Source organism: Nanorana parkeri, unplaced genomic scaffold (assembly GCF_000935625.1).
Source record: "Nanorana parkeri isolate BGI_ZX_2015 unplaced genomic scaffold, ASM93562v1 scaffold477, whole genome shotgun sequence".
NCBI classification, from domain to species: Eukaryota; Metazoa; Chordata; class Amphibia; order Anura; family Dicroglossidae; genus Nanorana; species Nanorana parkeri.
Window position 1 is genome coordinate 791,015 of NW_017306745.1, and position 22,020 is coordinate 813,034.

At 44.2% G+C, this 22,020-nt stretch overlaps 1 protein-coding gene across 3 annotated transcripts in view; it reads left to right on the plus strand.

Moving 5' to 3' along the window:
- The window catches only part of SGCE (sarcoglycan epsilon), a 50,012-nt gene extending 28,557 nt beyond the window's left edge, over window positions 1-21,455 (plus strand). Inside the window, exons 6-12 of one of the 3 annotated variants that reach the window (XM_018560761.1) lie at window positions 1,705-1,867; window positions 3,074-3,285; window positions 12,105-12,131; window positions 16,008-16,196; window positions 17,250-17,293; window positions 18,981-19,015; window positions 21,368-21,446. In XM_018560761.1, coding sequence (XP_018416263.1) covers window positions 1,705-1,867; window positions 3,074-3,285; window positions 12,105-12,131; window positions 16,008-16,196; window positions 17,250-17,293; window positions 18,981-19,015; window positions 21,368-21,418 — 721 coding nt within the window. In that variant the 3' untranslated portion in view covers window positions 21,419-21,446. Of the gene's footprint in view, window positions 1-1,704; window positions 1,868-3,073; window positions 3,286-12,104; window positions 12,132-16,007; window positions 16,197-17,249; window positions 17,294-18,980; window positions 19,016-21,367 lie in introns of all 3 variants that reach the window. The other 2 variants (XM_018560763.1, XM_018560762.1) reach the window with 2 other exon arrangements.
- Window positions 21,456-22,020: the final 565 nt, after the last annotated feature.

Below are 22,020 nucleotides of genomic sequence, written 5' to 3' on the forward strand. Positions count from 1 at the left end.
CTCTGCCTGCCGCCTCCCCACGTGACCCAAGGAGATGCCATCTGAGGCAACAGCCTCAGGCTGCCTCATTAAAGAGACGGCCCTGTGTGCTGCAAATGGAATCACAGTGTGCTCAGTCATGCGCTGCATGTTTGTCCTACATGAAGGACCTACGTACCGAAGACTTTAAATCTGCATGGAAGCCAAGCAAGAAAAGGATATTATAGCAATCTCCACCCAGAAGGAACCCAATGACTGGACAGAAGTTTACGGTCCGTAGACAGGAAATAGAATACAGCTTCCGCATGACCAATGATGGATGGATGTATACAGGTTGTCAGGATCTCATGACTGTGGGAAGAAGACTTGTGGATTTTCCTGCATCTTCCAGTTTCCAGTCATTTGTTCTGTTACAATGCCATTTCTCATACCTTCAGCTGTTATAATGTGAGACCACCTGTGAGCATGTTAAGGTTTACCTCCCCACTGGCATCATTTATTACCATCTGGGGTATGGTTGGGTTAGAAGGGAAGGTCTTCAAGACGCCCTGTTGCCAGACGAGTCACCTCAATAACAATCTCCCCATAAGATTACACACTGTATGTGCATTTAAGTAATTTTATGGAGGTTATTTACCTATAAAAGCCTCCCTTGTGTAGACATCCAAAACACCTGAGACTGCTGTTGGGAGCCCCCATCTTGGAGATGATGTCAGTAGCCGCAGCAGACTCAAGTGATACTCTACAGTAGGGATACATCGATACCAATACTAGTATCAGTATCTGTGCCGATACCGAGTATTTGGGCTCGTACTCGCCCAAATGCTCCGATACTTACCCCCGATACTGTAACTTCTAGTCAGAGGAAATCTCAGTGCCGCAAGCAAACAAGGAGCCAGCTTCCCGGCTCCTCGTTGTTTGGCTGGCTCAATTACTCACCGCCTGGCTTCCTGATTGGCTGGGAAGCCGACTCCATGCTGTTTGGCCGGCTCAATGCTGAATGGCCGGGAAGCCGGATTCCCAGCCAATCAGCACTGAGCCAGTCAAACAGTATGGTTCTGGCTTCCCGAGCAATCAGGAAGCCAGGTCATTCCTCGCCGCCCGGCTTCTTGATTGGCTGGGAGGCCAGTTTCCCAGCCAATCAGCATTGAGCCGGCCAAACAGCAAGGAGCCAACTTCCCGGCTAATCAGGAAGCCGGGCAGCGTGTAATGACCCTTCGCCCGGCTTTCTGATTGGCTGGGAAGGAAACTTCATGCTCCTGGAAGTACCGGTATCGGTACAGAAAGATAAATATCGGTACATATACTCGATACCGAAAACCAGTGTCTGTGCATCCCTACTCCTATAGTATTCCCCTTCACTCCTACATAAAGGTTATTTGGGAGGGGAAAGGGAGGGGTGGAGGAGCTAGGTCAGTACAGCAGTAATTAGACACACGAAGAAGAGGAAAGGGCTATGACGTACAAGGGGGGAGGGAGCCGTAGTAGCGAACTGACTCTTCCTGAAGAAGTTACATTTGTTGCAGATTCAGAGGCACATTGTAAATTAACAAATTAGTTTCTCCAGCTACCTCCACTTTTTTAGATCTGTGACAGGAACTCTTATATTGTGGGCCTGAGGGAGGCCTGCCAGCCCTTTCCCTTTTCTCTTCCAAGCTGCACCGTGAAGGTGATGTCCCTCATTTGTCAAGGTTTGGGAACGAGATATTGTTCATGTTCTTCTAGGGTCTACGTCATGGTGGGAGCCGATGTCCCCTTCTCTTCATGTCTTCGTGAGGTGGAGAACCCCCAGAACCAGCTGAGGTGCAGCCAAGAGATGGAGCCGGTCATCAGCTGTGATAAAAAGTTCCGAGCTCAGTTCCACATAGACTGGTGCAAGATTTCACTGGTAGGTCCACATTGATTTCTGTCATGTCCTACTCCCATCAGAACGTTAGAACCATCTGCTACGGTAAATTAGTGTTAACGACATTTCTGGTGCAGTGGTCATAGGGCAAGAAGTGAGGTGAATTTTCTATAAGTAGACCTTGCGCTAAAAATGCAAGGTCCACCTATTTACCTAGGGGCCCCCAACACCATGCCACAATGCTGCACAAAACCTAGGGGGTCTGTTTATAAATAATTGGCAAAGTCATTTACCCTACAAATCTTTGGCCGCCTTATGACCACTAGATGGAGCTGAGGAGCATAAGAAATAAGCATTTGGCTATTATGGCCACCAGATGGAGCTAAGGAGCATAGAACATACGGTTTTATTTCCTCAGCTCCATCTAGTGGCCAGAATGTGGTATTTTTATGACAATACATTCGACCTGGAAAGAAAATATACTAAGAATGTTCATTTTTGCTTCCATTTGCAAAGTCATACAATGGAAATCCCACTATGACATTCAAATACTGTTTCTAATTTTTAAATACAAGTGTATTTTTCTAATAAAAGTGTTTTTTAGTTTTATTCTGTGGTCATGTGACCATGCGGCTGCTCTTTCCATCCTTCTTCCTGATTGTGGCGGGTGCCAGGAGAACGGTACTTGCCTGACTGCATTGTGCCAAGTGTAAAGTTTGGTGGAGGGGGGATTATGGGGGAAAGTGTTGCATATGCTTATTGTTATGTTGTTTTCTATCTCTTTACCTAATGCTCGTAAACAAAAGTCTGTTATTTGCAGAGCTCAGTAGCTCAAGCTAAAATGCACACACACAAGTGAATGAGCCGAATCTATGACTCCTTTCCCTTTCCCTTTCTCCCCCTTCCTTTTTACACCTCCGTTTTAAGATTTCAAACAGACACAGGGAGCCTAAAAGCAGTCAGCTTCTGCTGGCCTCTTACTTTAGAAAACCCATGTGATTCTTGTGTCATGTATTACAGGTGAAACTCGAATAATTAGAATATCGTGTTTTTATTTGTTTAATAAATACATTTATAAAAAATTATAATAAAAACATGAATTTATAACAAATACATTTGTATATTTATAGTAAAAAAAAAAAAAAAAAGATGTAAAACAGGAAAAAAAATACTATTCTAAATTTCTTTTAATAGAATTCTGTTTTTCTGTAGCAGGCAATGTACATTGATTACCATCTTTGCTTCCAGGTTGATAAAACAAAACAAGTGTTGATCACGCAGGAAGTTGTGCGCGGAGAAGGGATCCTGCCAGACGTCGGGGAGTATAAACCGCCATCAGAGACCCTGAAGGCCCGAGATTATTATATAGACTTCTTCATAACCCTGGCTGTGCCCTCCGCCGTGGCTCTGGTGCTGTTTGCCATACTCGGCTACATCATGTGCTGCCGGAGAGAAGGAATGTGAGTGACCTCCATTTTTTTTATTCGTGCCAACTTTGGCTTACATTCAAAGTCAAACAACTTTATTTAGGCTGCAGGAGTTTACAGGTTTGTGTATTGAGGAACCCGCGGTGCGGACCGAAGCCGACCCGGGTACTTTTGCACCGTGGTATTTAGATGTTTTACCAGATGTGAGTTTTGTTGTCTGGTTGCAAATAGTGTTTACATTAGTTGCTGTTTGTTGCGCCTTCCGATATACACTAACAGTTTAGAATAAATTATGCTAAAAGCTGTGAAACCTCAGCGCCAATTTAAATTGAGCCTGGTTATGTCTTGTGAAAAATTTGGTGGCAGTACCATTAATGGGGAACTATGGTAACGTTTTTAGACCGACATCAGCTCCATGTAAATGATCTTTTCAATGAAAAAAAAAAAGCTTTTTACCTATGCATGCTTTTTTTAATTGTATATGTAGATGAGGGCAGTTATATTTACTCATTAACGACCGGCTTTGCTTCCTGCTGCTCTTTTCTCTTGGTGCTGGTCTGCTGGCCAGATCTGACTAAAGGTGTCCATACACATATTTGTGATCAAGTTAGGTGCGAGCAATCAGAAAAAAGCAATCCATTGATTAAAATATCAAACAATGCAACGTGTATGGGGGTTCATTTATAAACGTTCCGCCTGCTATATGGCACTAGCGCCCCTAGATGGCACTGGCGAGCATAGGACATTCTAGGGATGTTCAGATACCAGTGCCGATACTTTTCATGAGAACTACCAGGGTTGCAGCAGTTGCAGCTGGGACCGGGCTCTGGCGCTCCACCGCTGTCCTGAAATCATTATTCTGTATTGTTTTAGAAAAACTGTCACATGACACTAAACAAAAATGGATCAGTACTTGTATCTGTGAGGACAAGTATCAGTACTTGTACTACTTAGTCTGGAAAAATGGTATCGGTGCATCCCTAATAAATATATATATATATATAACAAATAAAACATTAAATCAGGGATGCACAAATCCCAGGAGCTCCGCATGTTCCTTATCAATGACAGCTGTCTCCTAACTTTAGAATTTTTCTCTACTCTAGTCTGGTCCTGGAGCTGGAAAAGTATCTGGACTTGTACTTGTACCTAGTACGGTGAATGGTATCAGTGGCATCACAAGGGGGGTGCTCCCGGGTGACACAATTGTAGGGGTGACACCAAAATGACTGACAGTCATTTTGGTGTCACCCCTGTAAAAAGTCGGGCGCTCGGTCATGGACCGAGTGCCTGACAGTGTCAGGAGAGAGGGTGAACGTCCCCGCCTCAATTATATGGTCGCGCATGCACAATGACGTCATCCAGGATGCGCTCCGGGTGAGACCCGGCCGCGGGACGCCCCTGCATGGTATCTGAACATACTTATCAACTTCTATAAATGAACCCCAGGGTAGCGTTCTGCCCTTTGCAATCAAATGAATATACTGATAGAAAATGTGATCTATCAATTATCAATGCATACGATCTGGTAAAAGCAATCACTTGCTCGATCTGAATTCCGATCGTTATTTGTTCAATTGATCAGGAGCGATCAGCAAAATTCCGCTACAGCCGATAGTCTTGGCAGAGTCAAATGAATAGAAGAACGCTCACTGAATCAAATGAATAGAAGATCTTTGGTTTGCAATTTTGATTCAATTGGATCATCTCAGTGGCGAGGAATGATGGGTTGTATGACGATATCGATGCATGTGTGACCACCTTAATGTCTATGCACTCATCATGTGGCTGAAAACGTATCCCAGCACTTGTCAATAGGCAGACTGCTTGCAGTGGAAAGAGAATCTTCATGTTCAGATGTAAAAACGCCATTTCTGCAAACTGCGCAGCTGCACAAGGGCCGTCTGGGAGTGAGGGGCCCCGTTAATGCTAGATATGGGTCAAATTGGGTCACTTAGACCAGGGCATTTTTTCACGATGCCCCAACCATGCTATCGGTTTGTAGTACCTACCAGGAGAATAACTACAGATCACGGGGCCCCATAGCAAAAACATGATGAGGGCCCCCCTAACGACCTCTCTCTGAGCTGTAACTAATGACACAGAGATCTCTCTTGTGCATCTGGCATCAGCTTTCCAACCGCTCCAACCCTTAATGATACAGTACTGTGTTATCTTCACATGTTCTAGGTTTAATTTGCCTCAACAGCCTAATAGGGCCCCCTTCCACTCTCAGGCCCCGTAGCAGCTGCCTGGGCTGCTATAGTTACGCCACTGGTTCCTATGTGACATCAACCAGCGAGAACTGACAATACTACCTCCCGGGCCAGGAGTCTATTTCCTCATGACAATGTTTGGACTGGAACTGGAAGTGAATGTTTGCTGTTACGTATTTTAAGCCATTTGTAACTTCATGGAATTTGGAAGGCTATCCTCCATCTGCTTCTGTCTGGTTGTGTATCTAGTTATCTAGCCAGCTGCTATACACGGTGAATACATGTTTGTACCTGGACAGCAGTGGTATGGGGAGCCCAATAACTGTACAGGGGCCCTTTCATGACTGTGTTCTCCACTATGTAAACCAGAAATGGCAACATGGTACAAAAATACTCCAAATACATAGACGGAACACACATGTGAGAGATGCTTTACTCACAACAGTATATGTGCTTCTGTCCATCCAGCCTTGAGGTTTACACAGCTCTGCCACACCCTGTCTATCAGGGCAGAAGACATGATTTTTCTCTGCTTCACTTAAAGAACAACTCCAGTTAAAAATGTTATTAACCCTTGCAGTGTGGTTACCCCGGCACTGCAGGGGTTAGGTACAAATGTTTGCCTAGGGTCAAAAATAACAAAGTTATACTCACCCAAGCCTCACAGTCGGCCGCCAGTGACAGCGCGTGCTCCTGCCTGTCTCCTCTGCTGCAGTGATGGTATGTCCCTCGGCGTCCTCACATCCTGCACATCCTGTACACTGTGTATGGAATGTGATGACTAAGGGACCTTAGTCCACTGCAGAGGAAGGGGAGAGACACTCCAGGGACTGGTCTGAGAGCTAGTTGGCTCAGAGGATCGGGTGAGTATAACTTTTACCCAAGGCAAAGAATGAGCACTTAACCCTTGCAGTGCAGGGTGATGGCGGCACCACAATGCCGAGACATTGTTATAACTTTCTCTCTGTGCAGTAACCCCACACACTGAGGGACCTGTTACACGAGGGGTTTGTATCGGCTACAGGATGTTGTGAGGAATAAATGGATTGCAGGGAGTGGAAGCTCTCCGGGGATTTGTAGCTCAGTTGATGACTTTTTGCAGCATTGGAACTACAGAATTGCCAACGTCAATAGCTGCCTATTATATCCAATACAGCTGTTGGTGACCATGGCACACCAGTGAATTCCAGCTACATAGAGAAGCATTGCATCCATCCCCAGCAACTGGCTTCCCATTGCCGGATCAATAAATCAAAGTCATTTGTAGCTGCTGCAAGTGTCTGGGACAATGTCGGTGATATGACATGACCCTTATAAAGGAACTGAGTAGTAGTGTCATAGTAGTGACATCACCAAATCTTACTCCAAATCTCCTGAGACTCGTAGTCAGAGGCAGCAGTACCGAAGATCTCATACTGCAGATACACTGCTATGAGGCCATAGGCGCAGGAGAGCCTAGACACCCTCACATACAGGCGCAGGAGAGCCTAGACACCCTCACATACAGGTACCGGAGAGCTTAGGCACACTCACATACAGGTACAGGAGAGCTTAGGCACACTCACATACAGGTACAGGAGAGCCTAGGCGCCCTCACATACAGGCACAGGAGAGCCTAGGTGCCCTCACATACAGGTACAGGAGAGCTTAGGCACACTCACATACAGGTACAGGAGAGCCTAGGCACACTCACATACAGGTACAGGAGAGCTTAGGCACACTCACATACAGGTACAGGAGAGCCTAGGCGCCCTCACATACAGGCACAGGAGAGCCTAGGTGCCCTCACATACAGGTACAGGAGAGCCTAGGCACCCTCACATACAGGTACAGGAGAGCCTAGGCACCCTCACATACAGGTACAGGAGAGCCTAGGTGCTCTCACATACAGGTACAGGAGAGCCTAGGCGCCCTCACATACAGGTACAGGAGAGCCTAGGCACCCTCACATACAGGTACAGGAGAGCCTAGGCGCCCTCACATACAGGTACAGGAGAGCCTAGGCGCCCTCACATACAGGTACAGGAGAGCCTAGGCGCCCTCACATACAGGTACAGGAGAGCCTAGGTGCCCGCACATACAGGTACAGGAGAGCCTAGGCACCCTCACATATAGGTACAGGAGAGCCTAGGCGCCCTCACATACAGGTACAGGAGAGCCTAGGCACCCTCACATACATGTACAGGAGAGCCTAGGTGCCCTCACATGCCAGGAATTGCGCTGATTTTTTTTCCCAGATAGATCTTCGTGGGATTATTTAGACACAATTAAAATTTCTAGATGTTCCAAGAGCCTAGGCACCCTCACATACATGTACAGGAGAGCCTAGGTGCCCTCACATGCCAGGAATTGCGCTGATTTTTTTTCCCAGATAGATCTTCGTGGGATTATTTAGACACAATTAAAATTTCTAGATGTTCCGTATACTATAGCGAGTCTTCACGTTCAGGACCTCTTTAAGCTTTCAACAGGTGATGGTGTCAAAGTTCTGTCGTGTATCAGGGTACAGACTTTCATTGTAAATCATCTTGAATATCGATGTTAAATAATTTACTTTGACATTTTGTTCCATGAACAATAAGAAACAATGACCCGAAAACAGGTTGCAGGAAATACGTGCAGAAAAAAAGGTGCTATTGTATGTTCACTTGCTGACCTTTATTAAGTCTTACCAACAGTCATCCCAAGTATGGTCATCCTTAAAGTGAACCTGTCACAAACCTAGGATATTCGGAATCAGCACCTGATGAAAAAACATATACGCATGTTAAATCAAATAGATCTAGATACATAAGAGTCTGAAATTATATGAATAATTCATTTTCCTTTAAAGGATATGCATTGATGTTCTCATAGATCATCTATACAGAATTTCAGAAACCACATGAAATACCACATCCAGGGCCGGATTTCCCACAAGGCCAACCGAGGCCCTGCCTTGGGGCGGCAGGGAGTAGAGGGGCAGCAGGGGCGTGGAATTCCTATCTTCGGACGCCCGGGACATGCAGTTCCGGGCGTCGGGCGTGTAGTTGTTTTCTACATTTAGCCCTGCTTTGGGCAAGCCGAGCTAAATGTACAGCGGGGAAGCCGCCGCTTGTTTTGTACAAGTAATCTCGGCAATGTCATCCACCGTACAGGGGGGCGCATTGCGGAATCTGGCATTGGGGCAGCAGAGAAAGTAAATCCAGCCCTGACCAAATCTGAGGTCTTTGACCTAGTCCAATTTAGAGGCGGAAATCAGTTGCCCTCACTGCCCAGTAGGAGGCCTCGGCATGTGGGAGAGGTGGCTCCAAGCTTGGCTTTTACGGTTTTTGGGTTTTTGCCCTATATGGTCAAAGTATATGAACATCCCTCCAAATTGAGTGCAGATGCACAGACCCATGGTTTGGTGTGGAGAAGCTCAAGGGGCCTGTGCAGAGCCCTGACCTCAACTTTATTGGACACCTTCTCCTACAACATCAGCACCTGACCTTACAAATGGTCTTGTGGCTGAACAAACACAACTACCCGCAGACACGTAGCAGAATCTTGTTAAAAGTCTTCCAAAAAGAGTGGAGATTGTTATTGTATCAAAGTGCAGGGGCCAACTCCAAATTAATGCCGATGGTTCTGGAATGGGATGTCCAACAGGTTCGCACAGTCATGATGGTCAGGTGTTCGCAAACGTATGGCCTTCTAATAGCTTGTATGAAAATTGGAGGGGGCAGAGCTGGGTACAGGGGGCCAGTGTTGACTTTTTAGGAGTACTATTATTTACAGGAACAGGTTTTTTCATCTACCATATTGCTAGTTCCCCCAACAGTGGCCATCAAGAGACTCAGGGCCCCCTACAGGCATGAGATCATCACACTGAATTGACTAGATAGGAACCTGTAATTTCATGCCAAGGGTTACTCGAAACTTTGTTAGCAATATTGTATCAGGACAAAATCAGGGGATTTTCTTTTGCTTCCATAGGCAGTACTATACCGTTACACGTTCAGAGGTCAAATGTATCACAAAATGCAATTTTATTTTTGTTTTGTATCAAATTTTCACACAATGTTGTCACGTTTGCCTGATTTGACGCATTGTAAAGTGTACATTTAATATATCATTCTATTAGATCAGTCTTCAAAGTTTTTCCAAAGGACAAATAAGTTTGATTAGAACTTTCTATGTAGATGAAATGGGGGAAAAAAAGCAGCAAGTAACATAACAAAAGGCATGTTAACATTTTGACTTCCATTCTTTCATGAAGTTTATTTCAGCCGGACATTAATCTCCATGTATGTGTTTGTTCTCGACATGTGTACTGTCTTTGCATCTCCATTTTTCAGTCATTCCTAAAAATCTGCATTGTGAGTCATTATTATTATTTGTTCTACAGTGATCCAGAGCCGATGTCCTTACTAGAATTGTATACTTAAAGGATCAGTTCACCCAAAACTGATATTCCTTCCAGTTATTGGGGAGAGTCCAGTGGGGTGAATCAGCCAGTAGCTTCTTATATCTAAAAGGGATTCCAGAAGTGAGATCCAGCAAACACACTTCCTGGCTTTACGCCACCATCACTGGATGAACAAGATCCCGTGCAGTGGTCATTGTTGGCAAAGGGAACTGGGAACTCTATGCTACAGAGGTCTCACTGATGGTCTCCCTAAGAGGTATAGGAAGGTGTGGATATTAAAGATTTCCATCGACTCTGAACTATCATTTTTTGGTGGACTGATCCTGTATATTAGAATCTCAAGTGAACAATATATTTCATCTGCCATTAATTACAAGAACAAATCTTAGATTGTGCATACATGTAGATCCCAGGCAGAGTGCAGGACCTTAGTAGAGTCTAGAAATATTTATTTTTAAGGCATTTTAGCTTTTCCCAAATCTACTGGAACCATGATATGTTTAAAGGGTAGCCAAATGAGGAGCTATAAAGCTCTGGCGTAAACTCCATATCTAATGAGTTCCATTGAAAGTGGTCAACAGAGCCGCTTAGATTTTCTTCTACTCATTAAACTAAACTGAACTAGGCACCTTAGCCAAAGATCACCAAAGGAAACCATTATTTTTAAAATATGACCAAGTATTGTGGACACCGGGAAACCAATCAGAACTAGTCTCAGTCAAAGAAAAGGTAGAGGTTTCCTCTGTGTCTTCCAAAAGATTCCATTACAGTTGGCTGTTTGCCCTGGTTGGTTAAAGCTTCATTGCCTTCGTGTATAAAATTTCACAAAATCAACATTGAAAAAGATTTAAAAGAAGGCAGCTAATAAAAACATTTCCAACACTTTCCACCCCCCACTAAAAAAAACAGAGCTGTGAAAAGAGTTTATCCCAACATTCAGATCTTATTTAATTAAGATCTAATATCGCGAATTCTGATGGCCATATCCAAATAGACATGTGTGATTCGTTTCACACCCGAATTTCCAAATCCCACTGCATCCAAATGTGTCCGAATCCGAATTTCCGTTTCTGAATTTCGTATCCTGTCCGAATTTCGGTCAAAAACTCAACTGAATCGGACATGTGACTTTTCTGTCCACTCAGATGTGTTTTTCGGTTTAATTCATCCGAATGGGTCTGAACACAAATTTTTGTTACGGCAACATGGCAGCCATGTACATTATATACATATAATACTAAAGCTGAGGCTCCTAGACCCGAATGGCATTCGGGTTGCGATTTTCCGAATTGCATTCGGGAGCTCCTGAATGCCATTCGGCTCTGGGAGCCTCAGCTATAGGAATACAGTATATGTACATGGCTCCCAGACCCGAATTGCACTTGGGAGCTCCCGAATGTAATTCGGAAATGCCATTTGGGTCTGGGAGATTCAGCTTTAGTGATATATGTATATGGCTCCCAGACCCGAATGGTACTCGGAATGCCATAATGCCATTCTGAAATTCGGATCCCGTATGGGAGATTCAGCTTTAGTATTATTAATAATAATAATTTTTCCACAGCTTACATGTCTTTATCCAAATTTTAGTGTTATTTTTGGTGCTTACAATTTCCAAACGCTTCTGGGAGAAAGAGACCAAAGGCTGCCTTATATCTGCTTCTGCTACTGCTCAAGCACCCTGAAATTGTCAGTTCTACCAGGCCCCATCATCTCCTCAGGCAGAGCATAATGTGCTGCTCTGTAAAACAAATCTCTTTCAAGCTTGGCTTGGATACCATTGACTTCAGTTCAGAAATTCTACATTTTGTAGGCGTGACAATTTTTTGGATAATGGCCAAGCCACATCTGCCAGCCAATTGGTCACGTTTAGCTGTAATCCAGCTGTTTACTTTAACATATGAGACCCAATATCTTTTATTGTTGCTCATTTAGTTTATATCAAGTTGATATAAATTGGGTTAGAAAGAAACACTTTGAACCAGAGAGGGCTCCATGAGTGAGTTACCACATGGCTGTTTGGAGTATTTTGCTCATAGGATGGAACGCTCTTGATCACACGTACCTGTAGAACATCTAAAAATCATTTCCACCATCCTAATAAATACTGATGTAAGTAACTGTTCCTCTTCAGTACCTACAGCAGCATTTATGGCTCATCTAGAACTCATTGCTCATCTGTAGCTGAAGAAGTGCTCCGAATATCAATGCTATTATTTAATTCATACATTTTGTTTCGTTTCTAGGGAAAAGAGAAACATGCAAACACCAGAGTAAGTGTCTTCTCTATGTTACCTTGTTGTCACCTAATGTTCACCACCACCTCACTGTAGCTTGCCATGCCTCACCCATGTGTTTCATGCTCCACCTTGGCATTCACTCATGAATTATTTTCGTGAACGCTGCTTGTAGTTCATGTAGGTTTACTAGGTGTGTCGGTTCACAGACCTTGATATTTGTATTAATAAATGTGCACCAGAGAAGCTGCTTTGTATGAGGTTACTCTAGGTCTTCTAAAGGCAGAATGGCTGTTTTTAGGGCCTGCAAAAATATATACAATGAACTCTCACCAATCTTTAAAAAAAAGTGACTAAGATTTTTTTGGTTGGGGGGCATTTTTTCGGGAGGTTTTAGGTAGACGCAGATAATTTGTATAACCCTATTGGATTTTTATATCTCTGGGGTCTACAGTTGCAAGACCTCTATCCTTGAGGTTCCCGATCCACCTATTTTGCATGACCACTAAAAAGGCATCTCCTATGCTCTGATGGATTTGACCAGGGGAGAAAATCAGGAAACTACAAGGAATTCACATCACTGGTGCCCCCAAGGGACATAAGAAAGTTTGGTACGATGGTACAATGAAGAAAGTGACAGACGTATGGTTTCAAAGGCTTTACTGATCCCCCCTTCATCGGAGCTTGTGCAAGTGAGGGTTGGGAGAAAGTTGGACTGAGGATGGGTGTTGTGGAGTAGATTTCTCTAGCATGGATTAAGGGCCTTCTGTGGCTGCTACTCTATCCACCAACCCAAGAAGTACAGTAGAAGAAACAAATGGGTGATTCAACCTATCATAGTAACCCAAACCTGAAATATGTTTTCAGTGGACAAACCCTTTAAGCAGGAATACGACACTGGATATTTTTCTCTTAAAGGTCACCTACTGAAGACCCTCGTGATTTGAAGAGGGCATGTCATTGGTGTTTCTTGAGTTCTAAAGCCTGGATGTGGTTGAAGGATGCTGCATCTAAAAAAATACATACAATAAGCATTCCACTATGGTGATGGGAGTGTTTTTTGTTTGTATTCGCTTTAGATCTTAAGCTCATAAACAAGCCGCTATATGAGGGCTATATGTAGGGTCCTTACCTGCCTTTTCTACAAACAACTGTAAGTTGCTGTTAAATTTCCAATGTCATGGATTCCTATAAATTTATAAACAAGTTATCTATATAGTATCCTCTGTAGTAATCAGTCCATTCCTACAGTAGTTAGAGTCATTGCAGGACCTTACATAGCCACCCACTTCCCCGTCAACAAATGAGCCAATAGAGCGTATGGCTCTAAATTGTAAACATTTTAGTCTCTTAGAGATTCTGAGGTTACCAGTTAGCAATCTAATTTGACCGTAGTGATGGGCTCGGGCACGTTCGCAGCTCCACGTGCCGAGCCCCCGAGGAAGCTGACAGCAGCGCCAATCACAGGCACGGAGACATTTCCCGATCTCTGCAGCTGCGGACCATGATAATGTTTCAGTACCTGTGATTGGAGCTGCGGCGCTGTCAGCTTCCTGGCGGGCTCGGCACGTGGAGCTGCGAACACGCCCAAGCCCATCACTATTTGACAGGACTTAAAGGTCCTGGGTGAACTTATGTGTACATTCACCCAGGATAATTTTTTTAAACCATCATTTACTGCATGACCATTGAATATGGCCAGCGGGCTTAGAAGGACCAATGAGGGGTCTTTTAGTTAATTCACCCCTCCATTATTAAAGGGGTGGGGGGACAGAGCAGCCATAGTGTCAATGCAACGGAAGCTGTTGTAGGAAAAGCATAGTAACTGCTGACAAACTGGTGGATACCAGGGCTAGTTAGGCAAATGTACTTTAATTTTGATTGCCAGCACTTTGGGCAGTTAACCCCTTTGCTGCCTTTATGTTTCTGTTGTTGGAGCTTTTTTTGTTTTTCATTTTGTGATTGATTTGTGGTCACTGGTTACATTTAGATGCTTCTCTGTCTATAGAAAACATTTTGTGGTTTGCTGCAAAGCTTCCCTTTAATAATTGGCTTTTATTTCAGCTGTGGGTAGGTTAGGGTTTTTTTTAAATTCATTTTTATATCCCTCACATTCAATGCACCCCCCTATCCCCATAGATACAAGTTAGGCATACAGACTTTAGGCCTATTGTCCCTAATGCTAAGACTGTCCTGCTGCTGGCTAGTTTTGCAATGCTGTATTCTGTGCAGTATCTGTGTTCTTGTAGCTGTTTTTTGTCTCTAGTAAATTTGGGCCTAGGATTGCTCATCAAATGTGTTCTGCTTCTAACCAATTTTCCACTACTGTGTTATCTTCAGTCTCCTAATTCATATAGTAAAACCCTTGCCTGCACTCATTTTCTTCAGTATGTTTCAGCCAGTTCTCCTTCATTAAAAAAAATGTCCTGCTGCTGCCCAGTTTTACCATCTGTTGTCTGGTAATTATTCCTAAAAATTGACAAGCGGTGGGATAGTTTTGCATAATCAAAAACAGGGACAGCCGCAGCAAGCTACTGCCCGCTTTCTATCTGCCAGTCAGAGCTTATTAACGCTTGATACAAAGCATGTGTCGCTGCTAAAGCAACCTGAAAAACCTTTTTTTTTCCAACTGCAATGAATCAGATTGTGGTGTTGCTGTGTTTTCCCCATTTTTTTATTTTAATCTTTTGAATTGGTGCATGACCTCCATGGCAGTCCCCAGCTACCCATGCCTTTGACAGTGGTTTGCCTATTAATCCTAAAATTGATAGAATTTAACAAGTATAGCCCCCCTATTGACTTTAATAGGATTTCCATCTAAGTTTGGTATCTCGAACATCAAACAAGATTCACCAAATTCTTTGAAGATTGAACCTTGGCATATTCGCCCATCACTAAAGATAAGCATTTCTACATTTCTCCAATAGCTGGTGTCCTCATTTATCTATTCTACATTATGAAAAAGCCATCGGGAAGCCTCATGCCATCACTTGGCTTTGTAATGGCCACAACAACCAAGTAGAGGATTCTCAGAAAATCTCTCCACGGGAGTCTCAGAGGGACCTAAGAAATTGCCAACTTTTTGGTTAGCCTTGCCAAACTGAAATATCAAATTTGGGTAGACTTGGCCAATATCTTAGGTCCTTATTGTGACGGATTCTCCTTATAGCCTGCCTGGTATCTCCGCCAAATACTGCTTCCTTGCTCGGCACCTTCCTGGCCAGCATTTACCCTCGTTCCCCCAGGAACTAGACAACACTAGTTTGGCGTAAAAACAATGAATTCCTTTATTTTCAAACAGTTATAGGCAATAAGGGACAATCCCCCTTCATCAATAAACATGAATCACGCCCAACCGAGAACCAATAGGAACAACATTCAACCCCAAAGTAAACCCATAATGCACAGGGTCACGTAGCCCCTTATCTTATCAGTCTCATTGTCTGTGAGTGTCTTTGTGCCTGTGATCATGAAGGTGAAGGTGTCAGCCGGGCAGATGACAAAGGTATCCCAACATAGTTGCAGACGCTTCGGCTACATTCCATTTGCAAACCCCCCCCCCAATGCTAAGCCCCAGCTCACACCTCCCCCAAGTCTCTGTGTAATTCTGCTGTGAAGCTCCTGCAGCCCTTGTGTCCGTTACACTTAACTATTAAAATTCTGAGAACGAACTGGTAGCGTCTGTTTCCCATGGCATACTATAAGCAATGAGAACCAAACTTTACTCCAACAATTGAATAAATGTTTCTTGCTGACAACTTTGCATATGGATGATGTATTGAAGTCATGAAACTCTTTAATATCTTTCAGTTTTACAATACAGCAGAAAAGTCTCCCAGACCCATTGGTCTGCGATATGAGTAAAATAAGCAAAATGTAATATTAGACCTTTTTTTATTTTTTTTATTCCAGCATTCAGCTCGTTCACCACAGTGCCATCCAGAAATCAACCAAAGAACTCCGCGACATGTCCAAGAACCGGGAGATTGCCTGGCCTTTGTCCACGCTTCCAGTTTTCCACCCGGTTACTGGCGAAATGGTGCCGCCCCTTCACACTGACACCTATGACAACACCAGCATGCCACTGATGCAGACACAGCAGTGAGTATTAATTGTTGTTGGACCCTTCCCCTTTATATATAAAAGAAAACATTTTGTTTACACTCAGCCTGTCTCCAGTCTGCAATGTAACTACAGACCAGGACTAGGAACAACAAGGAAGGCATCAGCTCTAGATTTCTGTGTTGGCACAGCAAGGTGCCATAAATGATAATATCTATACTGTACTGCACATATAACCATTGAAGAAAAAGATTGCAGATTGCTAAAAGAAGGCAGCCCCTACATATATTTAGCTAAGTCAAGACTATGTCCCGGTCCATGTAATTTCAGCCAGTCAAGTGTGTCAGGTAGAATGGACAAGTACAGGGATTGCTGATGTCTCTCTTGTTGTTCTAAGTCCTGTTGTGCACTTGTGTCTTCATATTGTGATGTTGGTACGTGCAAAGTGCAGACAAGGTGAATGTAAACAATGCACTGTTGGCTTTAGACTGTGATCACAGATCTCACACCACAGAGTTTCTAATTGCAAAGTTGATTGGTATGCCTGGATACATTCAAAGCAAGGGCACAACAGCACCATAGCAGCCCATGTGGCTTCTATAGGGCCTGCAGTCAGCTCAGGATGTCCCCCTAGAAAAAAAACTGCAGCATAGCTGACTGGGTTTATAAAATATTAGATTACTTTGTGGGCTGACTGATTTCCCTGCCCATGCACATACAGCTCCGCAGAATCCTGGCAGTAGAATCTCAGTTCTTCTCCTTCTTTGGGACTGACCCATCTGGCTATTTCTAGAGGTAATTTCCAACATAACACTGCCACTCTCTACTGATTAACAATGTAAATGGTCCCTTCTCCCATGACCACCAATGGGGGGGGGGGGGGGTTCTCCACTAACTACCAATAGAAAGGGAATGCCAGTTGCTGCAGAGATGTCACTGAAGAGGGCAAGCGCTGAACGGGATACCCAAATCAAAACTTTGCCACTGCCCGTGGTTTGTAGCTGCACCCCTGTTGAAAAAGAAAAAACCATTGCTTGACATACAAAAGGTTCTACCATAAACCAAAGACTAATGTTTCATTGTGTTTCCTAGGACGATGCCACATCAGACAGCGATACCTCAGCAACACAATGCAGGTCAGTAAAGAAAAGAATTATGAGTATAAGGTTTCATTTAGAGACAGGCTATGTTTTATGTATATGGGTGCTCACAGTGCCCCAGAGCACTGCTTCCTCCAGACTCCAATTGAAGGATACATTGTGGAGCTTTGAAGCTCATAGGTGTTGCCCACCATGTACACCAGTGGTGGTCACACTACTTTAAATTAGGGGCCCCTGACATCACCAAATAGTCAGTGAATGTAATGCTACAGAAAGCTGTTAGAGACTGCAGGCATGACAATACAGACTACTGTCTACAGTCTTCAGCGGCCCGAAAGCTGCAGTTGGTCACCGAGGGGGGCGTTTCACACAGTAAAAAAGTGTTTTCTATATTAATGTTACTTCACTCCTTGGGTTGGAGATCTGGAGGTCCAGGTGAAGCTCTAAATGCCTGTGCATACATTACTGACAAGGACACACCTATTTCCTGCAGCCCTTTACTAAATATGTCCTACCAGAAGGCTTCTCCCTACCACCATGACTCCCCCTGTGGTTGGTATTTGGGACCATTTGGGTTTATTCACATTATGTGGTCCCCACTTAGAATTATTAGAAGAAGATAAAAAAAAAAACAATGGCCATAGTGATGATGTGTTTTTTCTAAGATCAGTGACCACATTCATATGTTCTCTTGTGGTAGAAATTCAAATAACTGCTGCACAGTAAAGTGACAGTGGCCATACACTCATGTGGCTGTATGGGGCCCGGGGTTGGGGGCCCATTAGGAAGGCTTTAAGGAAATCTACACACATTAACTGCAAACTAACTAAAGTTTCCAGTAAAGAAGGGCTGAAGTCAGACCTCTGGATCATTGATAGTCACATCACCTTTGTGCAGTAAGAAACATTTTAATGGGGAAGGAAAGGGTAGGGGGACAACAAAATTGTGCTATGGTGCCTCATGATTTTCCTTACACCCCTGCTGTTACATTTTCCTTTTAGCACACGTGGTTCACTGAACATCACTTAGTTTTTCCTTAAAGGGTCAGTCTGCCCAGAATTGATATTTTGGTATCAGATGGAGTCAGGTAGGCGGAGTCAGCTTCTAGCTTCTTATAGGTCTTGGATGCTCCAACAGTGAGATCTCTCATCATCTCCGACTCTGTTCCCGTGTTCTTATGAATTTTATGTGTCCCTGCCAAACCTTTGTGTGTTCCAGCTTTTCCAACTTTGAATAGAGATGTCATCAGCAATAAATTGATTTGCACTGACTTAGATTCTGTCGTGCTGGTGTGCTGATGACATCTCTATTCAAAGTTGTACTGTGTGCGGCGCCATCCGCGGTCATTTCGAGCACCCATTAACACTTTGGGATTTCCGGTAAGGAGTGCTACAGGACTTATGCACTTTTGTACTTTCCAGCTTTTCCAGTTACATTCTCCATAATCTAAAATAAAACATTTAGTAGGGATAGTGGGAACTCTCCATGTTGGGAACAGCAGACCTGAGAACTCAGAGATCTCACAGTAGAGTCCCTGAGGAATAGCACTCCTGCATGTAGCAAATACCGAAACATCCATTTTGGGGACATTGACCTTTAAATTACATTTAAAACTTTATCCTGTGTGACCAAAAAAACAAATATGTGTGAGAACTGCAGATGGAAGCAGATTGGGGAATTTCATATTGTTCTTCCTCTTCATTACTGCTTTCCGAATCCAAAGGAGAATTCCGCATGGCAACATTTCAGAGGTTTGAAGTAAGTATAATCAACAATCAACTCTTTCCTTTTATTTCAAACTTTGCTGTGATGGATCACGTGTGGGAGCCGACCTGATTGATTTTTTTTATATTGATCCAGCAATGTACAACTGCTTAGGCTTTATCAATGATATTAGGGCTTACTCTATGTGAAGCACTTAGGGGCCGATTTATAAATCTTCCACCCGGTCCCCAATGAATTGGTCTTAGCAGGGGTTCCCCAGAAACTTATTTCAAGGGTTACTCTGAAGTAAAAGGGTTATGGCCCTTAAGGTGGCAATACACTTTACAACCTTCGCAAGACTTTTGTCTAGCGAGGGTTGTAAAGTACTTTAAAGGAGAACTATGAGGGGAGTGCTTTTCACTCACCTCATAGTTCTAGCCGACCTGTGACAATGAGACTGTCACAGGTCGGCTCAGTAGATCGGGAGGTGAGCGAACACATACCGGCGTTCGCACACCTCTCCATCCTGTCACAGCTCTCTGCCGTGACTGGGGAGGGGCTGGATTCCCCCCTCCCCGCTCCCTCAGCGCTGACTGGTGGATTGGATGGGAGAGGGGGCGGGTACAGCTGGCTCTGCCTCTAGATGGGCAGAGCCAGCTGTCACTCACGCAGCTGGGCGGATCCCGGCATAATTGTCGGGATCCGCTTCAGCTGCGGCGTCTCAGTATACCGCGAGCTGCAGCTCGAGGTATACTGAGCTTAGGGTGACGGGAGGACGCTAGTTTGTGTCCTCCCGTTACCTTAAGGAGAACTATGGGGAAAAGCCTTAACGTACGATCTGCCCATCTTGGACAGGCAGATGGTACTTGCGATCATCACAAGCCCACCCCCCTGAGGGGCGGGCTTCCGATGACCGCAATGCTGAACGGGCAGTGTACGCATGCGCACACGGGCCCGTTCGGCATTTGTCCCCCGAGCATCATTCAAACCAGCCGAAAATCGTAAGACGTGCAACCGTACAGTAGAATCGGTCGCACGTCTTCATTCACACTGCACGATTCTCGTACGATCGCGGGATTTCCCGCGATTCTCGTACGAGAATCGTGCAGTGTATGGGCACCTTTGTACGCAGGCTTTCCAATCAGTTCCTCCTGTTTTTCATGCGGATCTGAGCCAATGTTACTCCATGGCAGGGGTGGGGAACCTCCGGCCCTCCAGCTGTGGTGAAACTACAAATCCCATGATGCATCTCTGGGAGTCATGCCTGTGAGAATCTTGCAATGCCTCATGGGTTTTGTAGTCACCACAGCTGGAGGGTCTGAGGTTCCTCACTCCTGCCCTATGGGCAGCCAGATATAAACAGAGGGGGCGTCCATCTAAAACTGATTACCCCCGGCCCCAGCCAGGTACAGAAAAACACATGGATCAGAGTTCTGTTTCTGCGGACCTGATTGTGGTGGCTAATGTGATGTAGATGGACACATATCCGTTTACATCTGATTCCTCATAGATCAACAAGTGGTCTGGTCATTTCAGGTTTTTCCTCCATCACAAGGGGAACATTTGGTTGGGGAACAAACTGGACGGACACGGATGTCACAATGGTGCACGGATCCTCTGCTGATCAGAACTGAAGGTGTCCATGTGAAAGGGGCCATAGAGAGGCTATTCCAGCTGATATGGCTGACAGCATTCAAAGTAGCAATCATAGTTACATACGGGTTACAGAGAAGCACCAAAAGGAAACATTTTAGTTGATCATAATCCACATTGAAGATAGATGACAATATATAAAGAGAAGGTTGTGTGTGACCAATCAGATTACAACTGTCATTTCCCTGACGGCTCCATGGCAGCACACAAATGGGATGGCCCAATTTGTGTGTTGCCATGGAGCTAGTCAGGAAAGGAAAATTGCGGTAAGTATGAAATAAAATTTTCCTGTTTTTGTAACTTGTCCTGGCCAAATGACATCTGGGATCCAGCCGTCTGTTGTGATCAAGCCAGGCGCCATGTAATGACGAAGCGCCCAGCTTTCTAAATGGTTTGGGAAACCGGCTTCATGCTCCCTCGTCACCTCATGACGAGTACCGGAAAAAAAATATCGGTACTCGATACCAAAATACCGGTATCAGTGCATCCTTAATTATAACCAAATCGGCAGCAATAGTGCACTGCATCTCATTCCATGGGGAACATTTGCAGCTGTGAGAATCTTTTTAGTACAAGTATTGAAGTGGGTGTGTTTGGGGACATCCCTGATCAATTACTGGAAGGGATTCCCAGATACCAAGAATAGGGATACTGATGCACTATGGAACACTGACGCAGGGGACAGATTGCAAAGCCTCTATCCTTTTCAAGGTTTCATTCTGGTTTTGATTGGAGTGTTCATTATTTTTGCAGGTCAATGGTATACCTGAAGAGAGGAAACTGACAGAAGCCATGAATTTATAACCAACACACAAAGACAAGAACCTTTCTAACCTAGACAATGGCCCGTCTGCATGGCTCATGGGACAGTTTTCCTCCATCTTGTTTTTTTGTTTTATAAATTGGTCTGGGAATTTTTTTTTTATAATGAACTTTATTGAAATGACAACAGAGAACAGTCACTGAACACGGGATGGCTGTAAAAGCAGCAATGGCGATGGGCAATCAGCCAATCAAATGTCATTCTTCATCAGAAAGAGAGAGTGAAAGGTGATAGCTGACCAGTTGCTTTGGGGGGTTAGCACAGTTCGGATTCACTTATGGCGATCTACCTTCCTGGACGAGGTGGTTTTTGGGATTTGTGGATTTCATTTATTGCAATTCATTCCCATGCATCAATATTTTGTACATAGGAGGGAGAGTTCACCATATCTGGTATGGCCATCCCATTCTGCACTGTAAAAACGTGTGTTTAACTGCAATAAAAAGTATGACTTTTATAGAAGAAATATTGCTTTTGAGTGTTTTCACCTTTTAGGTAAATCACAGCAATGGGTCACCAACTCTAGTTATTCACCTTTTCTGGGCTGTTACTATGGAGATAGGAGTCAAATTTCCTGCCATCT